General features: G+C 38.5%; 1 protein-coding gene across 8 annotated transcripts in view; it reads right to left on the bottom strand.

Moving 5' to 3' along the window:
• Positions 1–20866, bottom strand: part of UBAP2 (ubiquitin associated protein 2) — a 120044-nt gene that overhangs the window by 39366 nt on the left and 59812 nt on the right. For 4 of the 8 annotated variants that reach the window (XM_023627472.2, XM_070248764.1, XM_070248763.1 and 1 more), the window contains 5 exons: positions 18989–19099; positions 17836–17989; positions 16383–16460; positions 2841–2895; positions 975–1078 (listed from right to left, as the gene is read on the bottom strand). In XM_023627472.2, the coding sequence (XP_023483240.2) occupies positions 975–1078; positions 2841–2895; positions 16383–16460; positions 17836–17989; positions 18989–19099 (502 nt within the window). Of the gene's footprint in view, positions 1–974; positions 1079–2840; positions 2896–12172; positions 12220–16382; positions 16461–17835; positions 17990–18988; positions 19100–20866 lie in introns of those variants that run through there. The other 4 variants (XM_070248765.1, XM_070248767.1, XM_070248766.1 and 1 more) reach the window with 2 other exon arrangements.

Consider the following 20866-nt stretch of genomic DNA (forward strand, 5'->3'; position numbering starts at 1 on the left):
CCACAGCCAGGATTCAAACCGGTGAAACGCTGGGCCACCAAAGCAGAGTGCCCAAACTCAACCACTCAGCCATGGGGCCAGCACCTTCTTATGATCTTTTAATATCTATATTTATAATTATAATTAATTATATATTATAATTAATATAAATATCCCCTTTTTCATTCCTGTAACCAATTATGTACGCTTCTTTCTCCTTCCCTTGATCATTCTCACAATTAAGCTGATCAATTTTACTAGTCTTTTCAAGTTACCAGTTATAACTTTTGTTGATCCTCTCTACAGTATCTTTGACTTCTAGTTCGTTAATTGTGCTTCTGTGACGGTAGTATGGTCTTAGCTTTTGACCAGGGTTGCTGTTACATGGATGTTTGCTTTGAGATAATTTATTGAGCTATACTTTTATATTTTGGGTTATAATTTATGAAGTGTCAAAATATAATCATAATAGTTAATATATATTATCATGAACAAATCCTCAGGAGGGCTCTATTAAATAAACATGCCAATTAACAAATATTTACCTATGAATTTCAGAAAAGAAATAATCCAAAAACAGAAGGATACAGAAAAATCTGCAAATGCAACTGCTGCCTCAAACCCATGTATCATCTACCACTTTGGACAAATTTTAGGGTCCACCATTAGGAATGGTAAGTACTTTCAGTAACAAGTCTTCCCCTAAGAAATTCTATATATCCCTGACGCACTGAGACTGGAGTGTGGGTTTGTACTGACTTACACAGATTGATCACAGCCTCTTCCTCAGAGTGCAGAAGGGAAAAATCAAATACCTTATCATCAACGAGGTTTATGAGTTTGAGACTTTGGAGGTAAGAACCAGCTAAGAGCAGTCTCAGAAGTAGGACAGCAGCCTGTTTTCCAGTCTTCTCTATCAGCACATTTTGATTTCATCTTCACGTGTTAAGAGCCCAAACATTTAAAACACACCTCCGACAAGAAGAGACACTTACCAGTTCCCTCATCTGCACCATTCTGAGCAGCTTCCCAAGCTACTGCTTTTGTCCCACACTCATCTATAGACGGGGAATCTGAATAGTCTGCAGGATTAAATGTCCTAGGGTTTGAAATAAAGAAAGAATAAAGGTAAATGAAGCAGTCGCCAAAGTCACAAATTTAACTGTACAGTTATGGGTCACTTAATAACAGGATAAGTTCTGAGAAATGCAACCTTAGGTGATTCATCCTTGTGTGAACATCATAGCGTGTTCTTATGCATATCTAGATGGTATAACCTACCACACACCTAGGCTCTATGGCACTGATCTTATGGGACCACTGTCGTACATGTGGTCAGTCTTTGACAGAAACGTCATCATGCGGCGCATGCCTGTACATCAATCTCCCCAAAACAAACTCTGTCCCTGCTAAGAGCCACCATAAGAAACTTCACCCTCCTTCTCCTATTTAATTACAGCTAATTTTTCTGGCCATCAGGATGCAGATCTTTTGCAATGCAGAGGTTGCCTAGGGACCTTCCATATGCTCTTGTATTTCCCCTATTTCCCTGCATTGCTGTCCTCTGCATCCTAAAGCAGGTGTGCAGACCTATAATCGTTCTAGGCAGAGTAAGGGCTCCAATGGAAAGCCCCCTGAAAACTAAGCCCAGACTTAAACAAGCAACAAGTCTTTTTCCTCCCAAGTCAGAATCCAGGCTTGGCTTTGAACCATTTACAACAGATATATCTGATCCTTTTCATATAGAAACAATGGATATGAAAAAAAAGAAACTATTTTATTCAGTGCCTCTATTTTCATTAAAATCCTAAACACCCAGGATTCAGAGGTCTAACTAACTAGGGTCGAATTAAATACCATCTCTAAAATTTTCAAAACAGAATTTTTTCCCCCAGCTTTATTGGGTATCATTGCCAAAAAAAAAAAAAATCACACAAAAAAATTTTTTTTAAGTCAACAGGAAAATCCACAAAACAGTTTAAAGTTACTGGGCTGGGAAAATATGATCAAGTATTTCGGCTAGTTTGCTCCATGTTTTCATCCATCTACAGGGACCTTTGTCCACAGGGAGTTCGGGCAGAAAACAGAGATGGCAGGAGGTACCACGTGAATGCAGTGACCCCAATCACACTGCCCTGAAGCTGTGGAGAGACAACAGGCTGGTCCTGGAACCAATTCCCTTCCCTTCCTGACTGTCATCCACATATGGCTTCTATAAGACACTTCACTTTTTCTAAACATCCGGGGGAGCTAATGTTTTAGAAGCAGCAAAAAGTCAAAGAACCACCAGAAATTATGAATAAACAACTGATTATGCCACCAATTTAGTAACAGTATGCTCACCCTTCACTATTACAATCCAGGAAAAAAACTACCACTATTACATAAATAAACACTGCATTTACTTACCATTCAAAGACAATTGCTGGATTTACCAACATTACTCTTATGAAGTAGTTTTCAGCTAGGGGTGATTGTGCACCACCCTCCAGGGAACATTTAGCAATGTTTCGAGACATTTTTGATTGTCACAACTTGAGGAGGGGTGCTACTGGCATCTACTAGGGAGAGGCTAGGGATGTTGCTAAATATCCTACAAAGTAAAGTACAACCCACTACTTCAACAAACTATGATCCAGTCCAAAATGTCAATAGAGCCAAGGCTAGAAACTCTGCTCTAAAGCCTACTGCAATACAATTTTACTTGTACTATTTCACTTTTTCATTATTTTCTCTTTTTCAATATAGAAAACATCTGACTCACCAGGATAAATAAATGGGGTACAGGACAAAGGAAGGGAAACCTTAGAGCAACAACTAGAGATGGCAATGACTATAAAAACAGGATGGCTAAGACTTACCCCATGCTTTGGCTTGAGAATCTTCCTGCCCCTCTCCCTCTGCCACGTCCAAATCCTTTTAAAAAAATTGTAGTGTTAATAATACTTATGTCCTACACAGTCATAATTCTACCAATTTCATCCTATACACACCCATCCAAACAATACTGTCATTGTTCCTAATAGCACCAATATTCCCATCCAGTGCACCCTATCTGCTGTTCTCTACTGACACAACTATACGCACAGTTACCGATTTCAATACCTAGAAGACTAGAAAAGAATTTGATTCTGCTTGTATAACATGTGTGATATGTGACAGCTTAACATAGGGGCAGGTTATATTAAAAAATATTCTAGGTCTTTTAAAATCAGCTAGTGTAAACACCATGACACTATAAGCCTCTACTATAAAATGAAATGAGAACCAGAAAGAGGAAACTGCTAAGGAAGCCAAAGGTAGCAGTAAATACCATTTTTAATACTAGGACTCTAACCAATAACCAAAATGGCAGCAAGCAAGCAAGAAGAGAGAGTTTTATCCAGCAACTCTCCAGTTTTTCTTAATAAAAATCCTAAACTTTGGATTAAAGACCTAAATGCAAAAGCTAAAACTATACAACTCAGAAGAAAACAGAGCAAAGTTTCACAACATTGAATTTGGTAATGATTTCTTGGATATGATACTAAAGGCACAGGGAAGAAAGGAAAAAAACAAAAATTAGATTGGTGCATCAAAAGACACTGTTAACAGAGTAAAAAGGCAACACATAGAATATGTGCACATCATACATTTGATAATGGAGTAATATCAAGACTATATTAAGAACTTCTTACAACTCAACAACAACAAAACAACCCGATTCAAAAATAGGCAAAGAACGTAAGTAGACATTTCTCCAAAGAAAATATACAAATGGTCAATAAGCACATGAAAAGATTCTCAACATCACTAATCATTAGAGAAACCTGACTCTCATTTCAATGACTACTATCAAAAAAAAAAAAGAAAAGAAGCGTTGGCAAGTATGTAGAGAAATTCAAACCCTTGTGCACTGCTTGGTGGGAATGTAGAACACTGAAGCCACTGTGGAAAACAGTACGATAGTTCCCCCAAAATATTAAAAATAGAATAACCATATGATCCTGCAATTCTACTTCTGCATAGATACCCAAGAGAATCTGAAAGCAGGATCTTAACAAGATATTTGTACAACCATGTTCGTAGCAACCTAATTCACAACAGCCAAAAGGTAGAAGAAACCCAAGTGTCCATCAATGCATGAATAGAAGAGCAAAATGTGGTACACACACAACAGAATATTATTCAGCCTTAAAAAAAATTCTGACACATGCTACAACACAGCTGAACCTTGTAGACATTGTGCTAAGTGACACAGGCCAGTCACAAAAGGACAAATAATTTTATGATTCCACTTATGCGAGGTACATAAGAGTAGTCAAATTCAGAGAAAGGTGGTTGCCAGGTGCTATATTAGACATGCTAATATAATTAGAATGTTTATTAATCTTGTAGAGTTAACTTATCCAACAGTTCAGGTTAAACTATTAAAAATATGGTATTGACAAAAATTTACTGTATTCCTGGAGATGGGAGAATAGAGGGAAAGGTTCTAAAAAGTGGAAGAATCCTAAGAACACATATTAATGGCTATCGTCTTTTATAAAACTGTCAAAAGGCAAAGGTAAGTCTTCACACACAGCTATTACCACAGCCTATAAGAAGGTCAGAAACTCAGGTAAAAGAAAAACTAGCTCTAGGAAGAAAGCTTTCAATATACAGGTTTCAGCAAGAATACAATCCAAAATTTAGGAATAAGATAGTTTAAAGTTTAAAAAAAAAAAAAAAAGAAAGGAAGCTATCATACAAGAAAATCAATTCTTAGGACATAAAACACTTAAGTGTTCCCCCCAAAAAAAACAAAAGCTTGTGGTATATCCACACAATGGAATATTATTTGATCATAAAAAAGAGTGAGGTGCTGGCACATGCTACAATGTTGATGAACCTTTAAAACATTATGCTAGGTAGGGTGGGCCCAGTGGCATAGTGGTTAAGTTTACACACTCCACTTTGGTAGCTTGGGGTTCATGGGTTTGGATCCTGGGCACTGACCTACACCCCACTCATCATGCCATGCTGTGGTGGCGTCCCACATATAAAATAAAGGAAGATTGGCATAGATCTTAGCTCAGGGACAATCTCCTCACCAAAAAAAAAAGAAGTTATGCCAGGTAAAAGAAGCCAGTCACAAAAGACCATGTATTTAATGATTCTATTTACTTGATATGTCCAGAACAGGCACATCTAGAGAGACAGGAAGTAAATTACTGGTGGTTTACTGCTGGGGCAGGGGGTGAGGCAGATAGAAGAATTGGGAATTGACAGTTAAAGTGTACATGGTTTCTTTTGGAGGTCTGAAAATGTTCTAAAACTGTTTATGATGATAGTTTCATAACTCTATGAATATACTAAAACCCACTGAATTGTACAATTTAAATACATGGTACACGAATTATACCTCAAGAATTTTTCTTTTTGCTATAATGAACACTATTACCAAAGAAGAAAGGAAAAGAAAAAACACAACTGCTCTAGATAAGTGGGCTCACATGCACCTACTATAACAAGAGACTCATTTCAAAGGTATATGTGTAACAAATGGCACTAACAGCAGTTATATATTAATAAAACAGCGGCAAAATTTTAAAAAGGGATTCTGCTAAGAAATCACTAAACAATGTCTACAATACTTGAGCTGGAAAGCAAGATGTGCATGAAAGAGAAGAGAGAAAGGAATTTATAAAAGAAATACATATCCTACAGCCAAAAATTCAAAAAAATCCTGTAAGTCCCCTGGGAAAAGTCAGTATCAATTACTGTATCTCTGTCTCAAGAGAACAATAGCTGCATCCAAGTGTTAACCACAAATAAGCCAGACACCTTAAGCAGGTTTTTAAAACTCTAACCCCAACCACACATCTATGGACAGCTAATCTTTGACAAAGGAGCTGAGGGCCTACAATGGAGGAAAGAAAGTCTCTTCAACAAATGGTGCTGGGAAAACTGGACAGCCACATGGAAAAGAATGAAAATCAACCATTCTTTTTCACCATTTACTAAAATAAACTCAAAATGGATCAAAGACCTAAAGATTAGACATGAAACAATAAGTCTTCTAGAAGAGAATATCGGCAGTACACTCTTTGACATCAGCTTCAAAAGAATCTTTTTGGACACCATAACCCCTCACATGAGGGAAACAACAGAAAGAATAAACAAATGGGACTTCATCAGACTAAAGAGCTTCTTCATGCAAGGGAAAACAGGATGGAAACAAAAAAACAGCCCACTAATTGGGAAAAAATATTCACAAGTTATTTATCCAACAAAGAGTTAATCTCCATAATATACAAAGAACTCACACAATTCAACAATAAAAAATCAAACAACCCAATTACAAAATGGGCAGGGGACATGAACAGACATTTCTCCAAAGAAGATATACAGATGGCCAATAGACACATGAAAAGATGCTCATCATCACTAATCATCAAGGAAATGCAAATCAAAACTACACTAGGATATCACCTTACACCTATTAGAATGACAAAAATATCCAAAACCAAGAGTGACAAATGTTGGAGAGGCTGTGGAGAAAAGGGAACCCTCACACACTGTTGGTGGGAATGCAAACTGGTGCAGCCACTATGGAAAACAGTATGGAGATTCCTCAAAAAGTTAAGAATAGAAATACCTTATGACCCAGCGATCCCACTATTGGGTATCTATCCTAAGAACCTGAAATCAGCAATTCCAAAAGTCCCATGCACCCCTATGTTCATCGCAGCATTATTCACGATAGCCAAGTCATGGAACCAACCTAAGTGCCCAGCAACTGATGACTGGATAAAGAAGATGTGGTGTATATATATATACAATGGAATACTACTCAGCCATAAAAAAGGACAAAGTCGTCCCATTCACAACAACATGGATAGACCTTGAGGGTATTATGTTGAGTGAAATAAGCCAGAGAAAGACGAACTCTGTATGACACCACTCATAGGTGGTAGTTAACATATAGACAAAGAGAACTGATCGGTGGTTGCCAGGGGAAAGGGGGTTGGGGGGTGGGCACTAGGGGTGAAGTGGTGTACCTACAACATGACTAATAATGACGTACAACTGTAATTTCACAAGGATGTTAACTTTCATAACCTTAATTAAAAAAACAAAAACAAAAGACTCTAACCCCATCTGGCCTGTAAATTTTAGCAAGATAAAATTGTTCTTTCCTAGTCACCTGGCTAGTAACACTACCAGTAACACTGTTTTCTATGTATATACCATTTCCCTACATTGTTATCTGGGAGAGTTATCTTCATCTAACAACTGAGAACAAAAACCTGGTGTCTTTTAACAGAGAAAACTGAGTCCAGTGTTTCAGAAGATGATCATAGGGGCCAGCCCGCTGGTGCAGCGGTTAAGTTCGCACATTCCACTTCGGTGGCCCGGGGTTCACCAGTTTGGATCTTGGGTGTGGACAGGGCACCGCTTGTCAACCCACGCTGTGGCAAGCATCCCACATATAAAGTAGAGGAAGATGGGTATGGATGTTAGCTCAGGGCCAGTCTTCCTTAGCAAAAAGAGGAGGATTGGTGGCAGATGTTAGCTCACGGTTAATCTTCCTCAGAAAAAAAAAAGTCTGATGGAAGAAAAGGATATCTAGGGGCCGGCTGGGGGGCGCAGCGGTTAAGTTCGCACGTTCTGCTTCGGCGGCCCAGGGTTCACCAGGTCAGATGCCAGATGCAGACCTACGCACCGCTTGTCAAGCCATGCTGTGGTGGCCGTCCCACATATAAAGTAGAGGAAGATGGGCACGGATGTTAGCTCAGGGCCAGTCTTCCTCAGCAAAAAGAGGAGGATTGGCAGCAGATGTTAGCTCAGGGCTAATCTTACTCCAAAAAAAAGGATATCTACATGTAGTCTCAGAGTACTCTCCCCCCAAAATGTTTATTATTTATGAAGGAGGGGTAGTAACTTTACAAAGGAGAACCTTGGCAGAAACCGCCTTCCTCAAGGAAGTAATCAAAGCTAATACCACTAGTGATGGGACAAACCTGTGCCACGTACCCTCTAATACAATGAGTCCAGAAGCATAGTTATCATCACTTTGTGGTATTCCTGCCAAAAAGAGATACCACAAATCTAATCTGGAGGAAACTTCTCAGATTGATATGAAAGACATTCCATAAAATAGCCCATATGCTTCCAATGTTTCAAGGCCATGAAACACAAAAAAGGGCTATTCTAGATTGATGAACTGTTCTAGATTGAAGGTGATTAAAGAGACATTGGAACTAAATACGAGGTGTGACCCTGGACTGGATACTGGACCAGAATATTTTCTTTTTTGCTATCAAGACCATTATTGGAAAATTTTGAATACAGCCTGTAGATTGCAACCATAGTAATTTCCCAATTTTATCATATTACGGTAGTTCTGTAAGAAACTATTTTTATAAGGAGTAAAATGGCATTAGGTCTGGAATTTATACTCAAAGATTTCAGAAAAAAACAATAATATGTACATACAGAGAGAAAATGATAAAGTAAATGTAGTAAACTATTAAAATTTGGGGAATCTGGGTGAATATAATGCAAAAGTCTATTGCATTTTTTATGTCGAAGTAAAATGTTAAAACTGCACCCTAGGCACATCTGTGTATATTTTATTCTCCACTAAGTTGTTTTCATTCTGTGAAAAACTCAAGTTGTTTTCCATATTTACACTAGCTGTTCCTTCTACTCGGCTTGTACTCAGATTTTCACATGGCTTTCCTCCTCCTCAGCTTAAACCCACCTCCTCAGAGACCTCCCCCCAGGCCATTCAATCTAAAGGAGACCCTACTGACAGCTGATCACATCACCAATCACTTTCCAAAGTTAAATGGTGCTTTTACTTGATTGTCCCTCCTCCCTCCCCGCCCAGTATGTGAGGGACCATGTCTTATTCACAGCAATATCTTCAACAATTTAGTAATAGGTACCTAAACATTAGTCGTTGCATTTAAGACTGATATGTAACCCCAATTTCATGAACACGAAGCTTTTTTATAGATTATACTCTTATATTTAGAGGTGCAATAATAATGTCACTATTCAATTACAGAAAACAACCTAGTTCTTCAGCAATTGATTTTAGAGCACTGCATTTTGTCAAATACTTTTTGTACCAGGACCCGAGAAGGCACTGTAGAAGATTCAAAAATAAACGCTCGAATGTTAGCACACAGTAGGTGCTCAATAATTCCTTTTCAATTATACTATATAGACCGTATTCACGTATTCGTTACTTTTAAAAGCAGAGGAACTAATTGGGGTGTCTAAATACAAAACAGTGAGGTAAACAAGCTAAAGTAAAAGGGAAAGGTTAGGGAGTAAACTATTATTGCCTCTTTCACAGTATTATTTTTCCTCCATTCAGAAGGAAACCACTCCTCTGCAACTTCAAGTATTATTCACTAACGGATCTGACTCAATCTTGACAAAAGAGAAGTCAGAAACAGTACCCACACACTACCAAACCATGCACCAATAAGCAAGATAAAGAAATATATAGGACTAAAAGAGTAGGAGTCACTTACTATAACTTCTCACTTATTTAGATAACATAAAAATAAGTGTCTAATGTAATCTAACCTTCAAGATGAGTGTCACGCTAAAAAATAAACACATTCTGCTACAGCACAGAAAATCAGATGGTGCTATCCCATGAAGTATGAAAAGTACTTTACTATCTCTTTCTGCATAAGCACATTCAACACAAAGTGAAATAAAACAGCCAACAAAAATAAGCCATACTAAATTTTACATTATTTTGGAGCTCCTAAATATACCAAGACCAAAAACTAATGAGATAATATACTTTAGGAAAAATATACACCCCAAAATACAAACAAAGGATGGAAGAAGATATAGGAAATATAGGCCTACATTATACAAAGTCTGCAAGTCTAAAATATCTGAAGGCAAGAAGCCCAGAGATGATTTTTTAAATACACTGATGTAGGGGCTGGCCCCGTGGCCGAGTGGTTAAGTTCGCGCGCTCCACTGCAGGTGGCCCAGCGTTTCGTTGGTTCAAATCCTGGGTGTGGACATGGCACTGCTCATCAAACCACGCTGAGGGAGCGTCCCACATGCCGCAACTGGAAGGACCCACAACAAAGAATATACAACTATGTACCGGGGGGCTTTGGGGAGAAAAAGGAAAAAAATAAAATCTTTAAAAATAAATAAATAAAATCTTTAAATATACTGACGTAGTCTACAAAAAATACCACCTATAGTTAACATATGGACAAAGAGAACTGATCGGCGGTTACCAGGGGAAAGGGGGGTGGGGGGAGGGCACTAGGGGTGAAGTGGTGTACCTACAACATGACTAATAATGATGTACAACTGTAATCTCACAAGGTTGTTAACTATCATAATCTTAATAAAAATAAAAAAATACCACCTATACACTATCCACCCTGAAACAGTGAATTGCTCTCAGCTTTTCAGAATAATGGTTGAAAGAACACTTTAGTTGCTCCTTCCCCTGTGATCATCACTCAAGGGGCTGATATCAACACAGGTCCACTCCTTGCAGATCTTTACAACCCTGGAGCTAAGCTTCAGGAAGGTCCTAGAAAAGCTCAGTAGAGCTGCCAAAAGCCAGCAGCCCCTCTTTCACTACAAAGCCCCGAAGGCCCTGCTGGGAGACATACGCACTTGACGTTCTAGTCATTCGACCTTAATTCAAATCCTTGACCAAATCCTCAATTTCAATTCCAATACTCAAAAATCTTATGAAAGATACACTCTACAGGAATGATTTTCCAAAGGGTTCAGTGTAAATCTGGCTCCTCCTCACTCTTGTGTAACACAACCCACCAAGAACAAGAGGCAACAGTTCGGTCTCACTAGCTGGTTTTGTATCAAGCTATTCTGAGAGATTTTGACTAGGAAAATTAAGTCCTTATTTTTTCACCTACACCATTCAAATGGACCGTATTTTTTAAAAATTATTTCACTGGTGTCATATTAGCTTACTGGATTTTGGTGTTTTTTTTTGGGTGAGGGAAGATTGGCCCTGAGCTAAGGGATCGTTTTCCCGTGCCAGTTTTCCTCTATTTTGTGTGTGGGATGCTGCCACAGCATGGCTTGATGAGCACTGTGTAGGTCTGTGCCCCCGAACCCGTGAACCCCAGGCTGCCAAAGTGGAGCATGCTAACTTAACAACTACACAACCGGGCTGGCCCCCGAACCATATTTTTTATTGTTTGCATTCTGTTCTTCTTCATTGTTAAATTTACCAACAGGAAAATTATATGAACAATCACCATGCAGTCCAGAAAAAACATGAAAAAGTAAAAAAGCAATCCCTTGGAGAATTCCTCTGTGACAATTATGATTAAGAAAACTTTAATGGTCTTTTTTACTTGGCCTCAGTTTTATTTATTTCAGTTTTATTTGCCTAAATAAAACCAAAGTAAACACATCCACTCTACATCAAGGTAATAACACAAGCCAACCTAACTCCCACCTCTACCCAAGTTCTCCAACTCACTGGCTGTCCCCTAAGATGTGTGTGGGGTTTTATTGTGTTTGTTTTTTTAAGATTTTATTTTTTTATTTTCATTTTTTCTTCTTCTCCCCAAAGCCCCCAAGTATATAGTTGTATCTTTTAGGGTGGTCCTTCTAGTTGAGGCATGTGGAACGCTGCCTCAGCGTGGCCTGATGGCTGGTGCTAGGTCCGTGCCCAGGATGTGAACTAGCAAAACCCTGGGCCACAGAAGCGAGGGACATGAACGTAACCACTCAGCCACAGGGCTGGCCTCTAAGGTGTGTTTTTTATAACAAGAAATCTGTTCAACTAGTAACAAGGGTCAATCTTTAATCAGTCTTTAATTTTTAAATATGTCCCTAAGCAACCAATCCAAGTACTGTGACTAGATCCTTACACTCAAAGGGCCAAACTGAAGGGTAAATAGTTTAGGAGGGGAATTCACTCATGAAGATCTGACCATTTCTCTAGGAAGCCCATTAAAGCCAGGAGAAGCACCTCAAGGACCAAAAACCCTGGGAAAGAAAAACCTCTCCCAGATCTTACGTAGTCCTAAAACCTTAACACAAAGGAATTCCACAGCACTGATCTTCTAACCAAAACAGGTGGTGAGCAGTAATTAGGCAAACGATATTGGTCTGATACAGTTGAGTGCTCTGACCCAAGGGGCACAGCAAAATTTAGTGGCCAATAAAGTCATTCTATTCTCTTGCTTACCGTTCGTGTTCTTTCTCTCCCAAAGGGGGCACTTTGAGGTCTAAGGCCTAAAAAAACAGGAGTATAGATGCCATCAATCTTTCTTACCACCTTTCTATTTTTACTGTGACAGTGCTAAATTTGGGATTTTCTCTATAAAAACTTGTTCCTAAATATACACAGTAGTAAGCAGTTTTAAGTCCTGGAACACAGAATTATGCTTAGTTTTTTCACTAATTATTACACGGCATATAACAAAGAACTTTACCCAGAATACTCCAAATCTCATGGATTTTTAACATGGTCTTCAATCTAAACTCAGGATTAAGTCAGTATCATTCAGGGGCACGTCCAGTCATACAGTAGATACTTAATAAGTATCAGCTAAATTCCACATTTTGTACAAAAGTCACAATACTATTTGATGGCCAAGTACCACTGAATGGTCAACATTTATAAAGTTTCAAAGGTTTTCACACCAACTACCAGGCTGTTTCCAAAAAGCAAAGAGCAGGACACGAGGGCAGCCTAACACCACTGCTCCTCTCCTCCCTAAAGAGGCTGCTTTTCTCACAAAAACACACAACTCACAACATCCCTTTCCACAAACTGTAAATGAATTACAGGAAAATTATTTGTTACAAGTATCATACTGATTCTTGCTCCTCTAAACATTCTTAGGGCAAACATTCAGAGAAAAGTATAGAAAAACTAGGCATATAAAGGCATTTAACTTGACTTCATTTACTACAGGTCATAGTTTTCATGCTAGAAAACACACTCCCTCATTATGATATGTATGATTTTATGTAATACTGAGATCACCGAATTCTTAACATAAATTATCCAAAAAGTATTAAATCCATGCTGTTTCATAGTATTTTTTAAGCCAATACTACAGAGATAAGGCAAAATTAAGGAAGAAAAAAGTGACACTGTAATTTACAGCATCTTGAAATTTTAGCAAATTTAATCACAAACGCAGATTAGTGTTCTGAGACAGAGCCAATGTGAAGTCAGCAAGAGGAGCCCACAAATATGGTCAAAATTAGGGGCCGGCCCCGTGGCCGAGTGGTCAAGTTCACACGCTCCACTCCTGTGGCCCAGGGTTTCGCCAGTTCAGATCCTGGTGCGGACATGGCACCGCTCATCAGGCCACGCTGAGGTGGTGTCCAACGTGCCACAACTAGAAGGACCCACAACTAAAATATACAACTATGTACTGGGGGGATTTGGGGAGAAAAAGCAGGAAAAAAAAAAAGTGAAGAATGAATAGAATGGAGACCTTAAAGTACACATACTACCTAACGAGCCAAAAGTAACTGGAAAGGGATAGAACTATCAACTGTTTTAAGACTAATTCAACAAACCACAAGCGAGTAAATTAAGACACTAAATGACCGACAACCAAACTTCTGGGAAGGTACATGTTACATAAAACAAAGGACATTTATCCTTTAATTATGAAAGTGACATAAACCATCTGTCCTGCATCACTGCTCACTTACGATCAAACTGTACTTGACTAATACTCACTAAGCAACGTAATTGTTTTTGTGCACACTGGGTAGTGAATAAATGTTTTCCTCCTTCTTGCCCTGTGCTGGATTTGGGATACTAAGCCATTCAAAGAAATCTCCAGACACAGATCACTACCCTCCAATAGCCTGTTTAAATATATTTAAATATAGCTGTTACAATATAAAAACTATACCTCACTAAAATTTGTTTATGTAGGGGAGGGTAAACTGATTTTTTTTTAAGTCTAACTGTGTGTACAAAAAGTCAATCTGAGTCCAATACCCACACTTTACATTCTTTCCTCAAAGTAGACATGTATGAATTAGGGATTTTAATGCAAGCCAGTGTCATCACTAAGATTTTACTCAGTTCAGCTCCTTTCAATCCAGAGTCCCTCATAAGCTATTCCACTGTCTCAAGAGGACTTGGCTTCAGGGCTTCCCACTAGTTAAGTGCTTCATCTTTTCATAAAGAAAACCTATTTACCCCCACCTCTAATGTTCAAAAGAAGTCTGTAATCCTTGAGGAAAGAGGGAGGCAACAGGCAGATAGCCAGTCTACTGCCCACTCTGACCCTCCCTCCGTCTCCCTGAAGAACCAGATTCCAGAACAAGACGGCACTAGTTCCAACTCTGACCCTGAGCGAGTACTCTGCCTCTCTCAAGACTCAGTTCTCTCACCTGTAAAACGAGAATAACAGCAACACAACAATCTTCAGAAAGTTTTACTGAGGAATTAAAGGAAAACACACGTACATTATGAGCAAAATGCCTACTACACAATAAAGCACATTACATGTTAGCTATTATTATTTGTTCCATTTTCGTCCACCTCACAGAAAGAAAAACACTCCATAAACAGGTAATTCTAAAGACTCAGGTAAACATCACGAAACTCATTTCACCAAAAAAGTACTGGCAGAACTAGCTACAGCCCTCGACATTGGAGACAAAGCAGAGTCCAGCGCTCCCCAAGCAGACTGCTCTCGGCACAAAGAGAATCACAACGCGGATTGACATATGTTGCGGTCCTCTTCTTGAATTCTGAGAGAAGTCTTTTAAAAACTGAACTATAAAAACCAAGGTAAGGATTATGTTAAGAATTGCAGTCAACCTAAAATCCACTGATAAATAAACTCACCAAAAATGAACAACTCATTGATTTCTACACTTACTAGACGTCACTAAAAAATAAAAAGGAAGACTTTATAAAAGTTCCTTCTAATGCGATGCAATATAGAACACACAACACTACCCATGCTTACCTAAAAAACTGAGCCTGAAGCTCATCTTTTAGGCTAACTTACATTTACAGTAAACACGAGGCTAGAGCAATAAGCTAAATGGCACCACAAGGAACAAAGAGACAAATGCAGAATGTGAAATGTGGCATCCTATAGGACAAACGACATGGTTCTGACAATAAATCGATGGTAAGGAGAAAAAGGAGGTACAAAACAAGGTGGAGAATATCTACTGTAGATTAAAGAGAATCAAAATATGTACTGTATAAATCTTGCCTGGATCTTGATTCAAAGAAATCAACTACAACAAGACATTTTTTAAATAATCAGGGAAATCTATGTATGAACTGAGTATTAGATAATAAAAGTTTACTGTGATACTTTTAGGTGTGAAAATAGCATTATGGCTACAGGTGAAAGTGTCTACATTTTTCAAAGGTGCTTACCAAAGTAATTAGGGGTGAAGCGACCAAAAAAATCTACTTTAAAATATTTCTGCAGAGAAGAAAGGAAGGAAGGAAATAGACATAAGAAAGCAAACATGGCTAAAATCCTTAAGTGGTGTTGAGTGAGGGGACGTGGGGTTCCCCTTTGTTCTCTCCACTTTTGTCTATGCTTGAAACTGATCATAATAAAAAAAAGTCTAGAAAAGGGAATTATAATTAAAATTTGTTAGATAATTCCAATCTTTGACTGTGCCTGGCAAATTAGTACACAATGTTGCCCTCTTCTGATCTCTGGAAATCATTTACGTTTGGTCCATATAGAAGTTTAGTAAATGATAGTTGGGTGAATGAACAGCCAAGGGAGTTAGTCGTACATGTACTACCTACATTATTTCTACACTTACTAGTATTTCTGATCAAATGAAATGCTCGTTTGGAGAACAGCCACAAGAGCATTGAAGAACAGATCAAACAAAACGTCCATCAACTCAGGCAGCTTCTCCACTGAACCAAAACAAGGCCTGCACATCATTACATCATGTGTCTTGATTTTATAACTCTGAGAAAATTCGGTCACCACTCTAAGAATGCGAAACCACATTCCTGAAGTGGTTTAATGATATCTCAAATTAATAAATGTTAAGAAATGATTACTAACAGAAAACAGGGCAGAGGGGAATCAATAGGTAAATAATTTGAATTTTAAAACCAGTATCACCTGGGTAAAACACAGCTGTTACAGTCCAACACAGGAGAATTTAATAATGACATTTTGGTCAGAGCTTCAAGTTTAAATTATTCGTTTAAAGGACCTTCCCAGCTCATATGAAAACAACCAATAGGCTTCCTCAAAATTACATAACACAAACACCGCATGCATAAGCAGCAGTAAACAAATCAGAAGATTTCAGAAGATGACCCTTCTTTCAGAGCACCATGCCACACCTTAGCCAAAGGTCAGAATAGCAACAGCCCACCTCTCCTTCTGGTCACAGGCAACTCCCTCCTCCTACCCTCTTACCTCTACCACGGGCTCGCTTGCCACGGTCTGAAGGCTTGTCCCCTTGATTGCAATCGATTCCATTCTCTTCGCCTCTAACTAAGAAAGAAAAGAGCACCCCTTGTACATAATCATACCAGACAGCTACTAGAGACGAGGACAAAAAGGTTTTTTTTAAAGACTAAAATTTAACCACAGGGTTCGAAAAACGGGGAAAAAAAAATAAGTAAGAGTGGCCCAAAAACTGAACGACAGCACATCTTGCTTAATTCATAGGTGAAAATTCTGAGAAGAAATCACAATGATATGCCACTTCTTTCTTCTATTTAGATTTGCCCTCCCTTAAAGTAAGTTTGCTTCAGAAAACCCCCCTTGTTATGCAACTATGTAAGGCACCCCAAAATGTGCTCATTGCTTAGGCTCAAAGCCTGGAAAGGTATAGAATAGCAGAACAGCAATACCAAGGAAATATGAAGTTGCTGGAAAAATTAGTGTGCAAGACAGGTATTTCCAGGATGCTGTCCACAAGATGCCAACACAGTCTTTTCTTCTCCTCATCCCTATGTTGGTATTAATTATATAATACATAAATTTTCTGAGCATTAGTGGCATAGCTTGCTCCCCTCACCTCTTTCAGGGCTTTCCTCCCACAAATCGTCAGTGAAGCCTTCCTTGGCCACTCCATTTAAATTTGCCAAACCTCTCCCTATAATCCCTATCTTTCTGCCTTTGTTCTTCCCAATAGCATAATTTCTACATAACACCATTAAAATATTATAATATTAATATGAAATACACTCTCTTTTTTATTGTTACATCTCACTCTATCTCCATTAAAAGCTAAGTTTTAGGAGGGCAAAGATTTCTACCTACTGTATCCATTGCTGTATGCCTCTAAGAGTACATGCTACATGGTAGGTACTCAAGAAATATCTGTGGAATAAATAAATAAACCAGCGGAAGTCTCTAAGGTGATACGTTAAATATTTCCATTTTATTCATTTACAATTTATCTACTTTGGTATGTCTGCACAGCAGGTAGTGAGTGTTGTTTTGGGTGAATGATGCCAAAATCTGGGTCAAAGGGAAAGTACTGCACAAGTCTTCTCTATTCAACAACCCTTCCTCTCGATCCAACCCTCGTCTGTACAGTAAGTCACTGTAAGTGGGGAAGAATAAACAGCTTCGTCTGTTAATAAATGAAAAACCTCCCTTAAAATTAGACATGCACTTGATTCATAACAGCAGGCAGTCTTAAGACGCACAACTGCCCAGGTCGGTGCTGATATGAAACTGCATCAGTTAGGATGCTAAGGAACTGCGTAGTTGTAGCTCAGTACTAAGTGTTAACTATAATAACAAATGCTGCATTGAGAAACTGAATTTACGGGCATTCGTTGGACCACTCTTTCAGCTTTTCAGTATGCATGACAATTTTCATAATACGAAGTTGAGGATAAAGGTCTGTGCTTACATTCTCTCCCACGATTGCCAACTCTTCCTTTCCGGTTGTTGTTTCCACGTCCACGATTCACTTCTCTCTCACTTCTCTTCTCTCTATTTTCTTTGTTTTCTGAACTTTCTTTTCCGAAATTCTTCTTCTTCCCTCCTACAGTCTCCCATGAAGTCTATCAAAGATAAGAGTTGTCATTCAAAGTGTGTACAAATACCAAGGGTGTGTGCATGTATCTTTCAAACCTAATTACCTATGCTTGCTCCCTACCATTTTAATTCTTTTCCATAGAGTTCTACTTTCTGATGATAAAGACAGCAAACCACTTGCTAAGCTCCTGTTGCTATATAGAGCACAAAAGATTACAGCAACTAGCTGAATGACATACACTATATGCTGTCCCACCAAAGAGGCTTTTCCTATGTTGATCTAAGAATAAAGTAAATGCCATTTCCCCAAGTTCCCACTCTCTGCCACCCCCACCTACCTCAGTAGTAAGCCTTCAACCTGTTAATACACCAATTAGCTCAAAGACTACAAAATTACACAAAATGACGCCCTAAAATCTCAGGAATACAACTTTCCCTATTCAGTTATCCAAAGAAACCATGTAAAAACTTTTAACAGTACACAAATAAAATTTGAGGTTTGGGGCCAGCCCCGTGGTAGAGTGGTTAAGTTCACACACTCCACTTTGGTGGCCCTCAAGCCATGCTGAGGCAGTGTCCCACATGCCACAATCAGAAGGACCAACAACTAAAAAATATACAACTATGTACAGGGGGGCTTTGGGGAGAAAAAGGAAAAGTAAAATCTTTAAAAAAATAAAATAAAATAAAAGATGAATAGAATAAAAAGCAGCGGAGCCAAGAGAAGTTTTTCAGGTGGTAAAAATGTCGACATGTCCGGAGAATTTTGGAAACTATGTAAGGCTGGAGCAGATGACCAAGTTCTCTTTTGAGTCTTCAGATTCTATGACTTCATGAAAAAACCATATATAACAAAAACAATAATTTCAGGTTCGTGTTCTTTCTGGTCTTAAAACAAATATGGAATTGCAGCCATAATCCCCTCCACCACCACCCACCACGCTACCCCAAATAAGGTGAAGCTGAAAATGCAGTATGGAATTGGAGACAAATCTTAGCACTGCAAATCTATTAATAATACTTACCGTGTCTGAATTCCCTTCCAGCAATATATTAATAGCTTTGTTCACATCTCCATTACAGTCATGAAGGGCCACTATGCATTCATCCTGATTTTTTCCTGTCACTTCCATAAGCTGTTGAAATTATAAGAAAATCGTTAGGGGGACCCAGAAATGGCACTCGATATTAATTTTGAGGTTCTTCTATATAAGACAGAAATTATGCAATCCTCCCACATGAAGATGGCCTCTTCCAGATGCTGAGCTTACAATTCAAGAACAAACAGGTTTATCTGTTTTTTGTAGCCACCCCATGTCTTTTCACCAATCCCGGCAGAGTCAAACTACAAATCAACCCTTCTCCAAGCTGACGAAGTATCAGACTATTAATCAGCAACACACACATGTATATACCAACATTCTCAGAATACTCAAGATTGGCTATCAGACTGCTCAAACTTAGTTCAGTGGCCTGGGAGTCCCAAAATTCTGAACTACTCACATATTATTAAATGGGACTATATGTTTCCCAAAGACCAAGTGTATGTGGCTGCCATTAACAGAACATCCCATCCAACTGTTTTGCACAGGACAACGTTCCCTACCTGGGCTACCACTGCTTGGATTAGAACACTCCACATACGTAATACGTTTTAACACCTCAGGGCTCATGAGTGGAATTCTGCAGCTATCACAAACACACTCCTAGACCTTTTCTCGAGCAGCTTCAATAGGGCGCTATGTTTGAAGTAATCAAAGAAATCTCCTCAGTGCATTCTCTTTAACAAGGAAAAATAAGCTACTTAACATTTTCATCACAAGAAACAATCACAGATTAGGCACAATACAAGTTTCTCAATGATCAGTGAATAAATGTATGATTTACGTATCCGCTGTGTTTTAACTACATGTAACTACTTTAGTATGTACTAGCTGCACTGCAACATGGTTTGACCCCAATACTTGAATTGATTTGTCTGTGGTCAAAAAACAAATTAACAGCAAAGCCCGTTTGGAATCCGGGTCTCCTGATCTCATGAAAACAGCTCGTTGCTCTTCACCGTTCTGTCTCTGTTTTCTTCCCTGTGTTACGCAGCCAACGTTCTACACACTCTTCAGCTTTCCAGTGCTTTGGTCTTTGGATATCTACTAATAATGTCAGGTTTTTATCAATGATCTATACTAACCCAATACTTGTCAAATGCAATTGTTAAGATGCACAGTAAGCATCAAAATTCCCCTGGTGACTGGATTAGTAAGAGAAAGAACTAAAGTAAAAATTTTAAACTCTGAACTCCACAACCAGTGTTCTTTCTTGTGTATCTGCTACGTTGTTTAGATAAAAGGTAGTATAACATGTAAAAGTATGTCTCACGCTGTACATAAACCTCATTCCAGAGAATGAGTTCTATAATTTTAATAAATCCTTTTCATGGCCTTCCAACAATATTACCATTAGCCTGATGACAGCCACTATAAGTAAGAACAAAGAGTTTACATAGTAAAGGGCTAGAGAGTTCACTGTGGGACATTCGCTCCAAGGAACACGTACTGGCAGACCTCTACCAAAAGTTGGACCAAGGTTAAGGGTTATAGCTTGGTTTCTAGAATCTTGAAGAGAAAAGAAGTCTTATGAGGAAAGAAGGATTTGAAATTAATATTAAGTTATCAAAAAGGCCTCTCATTAAAATCCTAAATGAAGACATCATTGTACGATTTAATTTTCCTAGTTTTCCAATGTTTGGCATCACCACCACGTATGAAAAGGCAATTCAGCTCTTCCTTAACATTAAACAAAATTTTCTGAGAACTTGCCAAACACTAAGTATACTTTCTATACACAGGTACAGACAACGTCAATGTGTTTTCACAAATGTCTAGCTCATGGTTCACATGTAACAC

The sequence above is a fragment of the Equus caballus genome, chromosome 23 (assembly GCF_041296265.1).
Source record: "Equus caballus isolate H_3958 breed thoroughbred chromosome 23, TB-T2T, whole genome shotgun sequence".
NCBI lineage: Eukaryota > Metazoa > Chordata > Mammalia > Perissodactyla > Equidae > Equus > Equus caballus.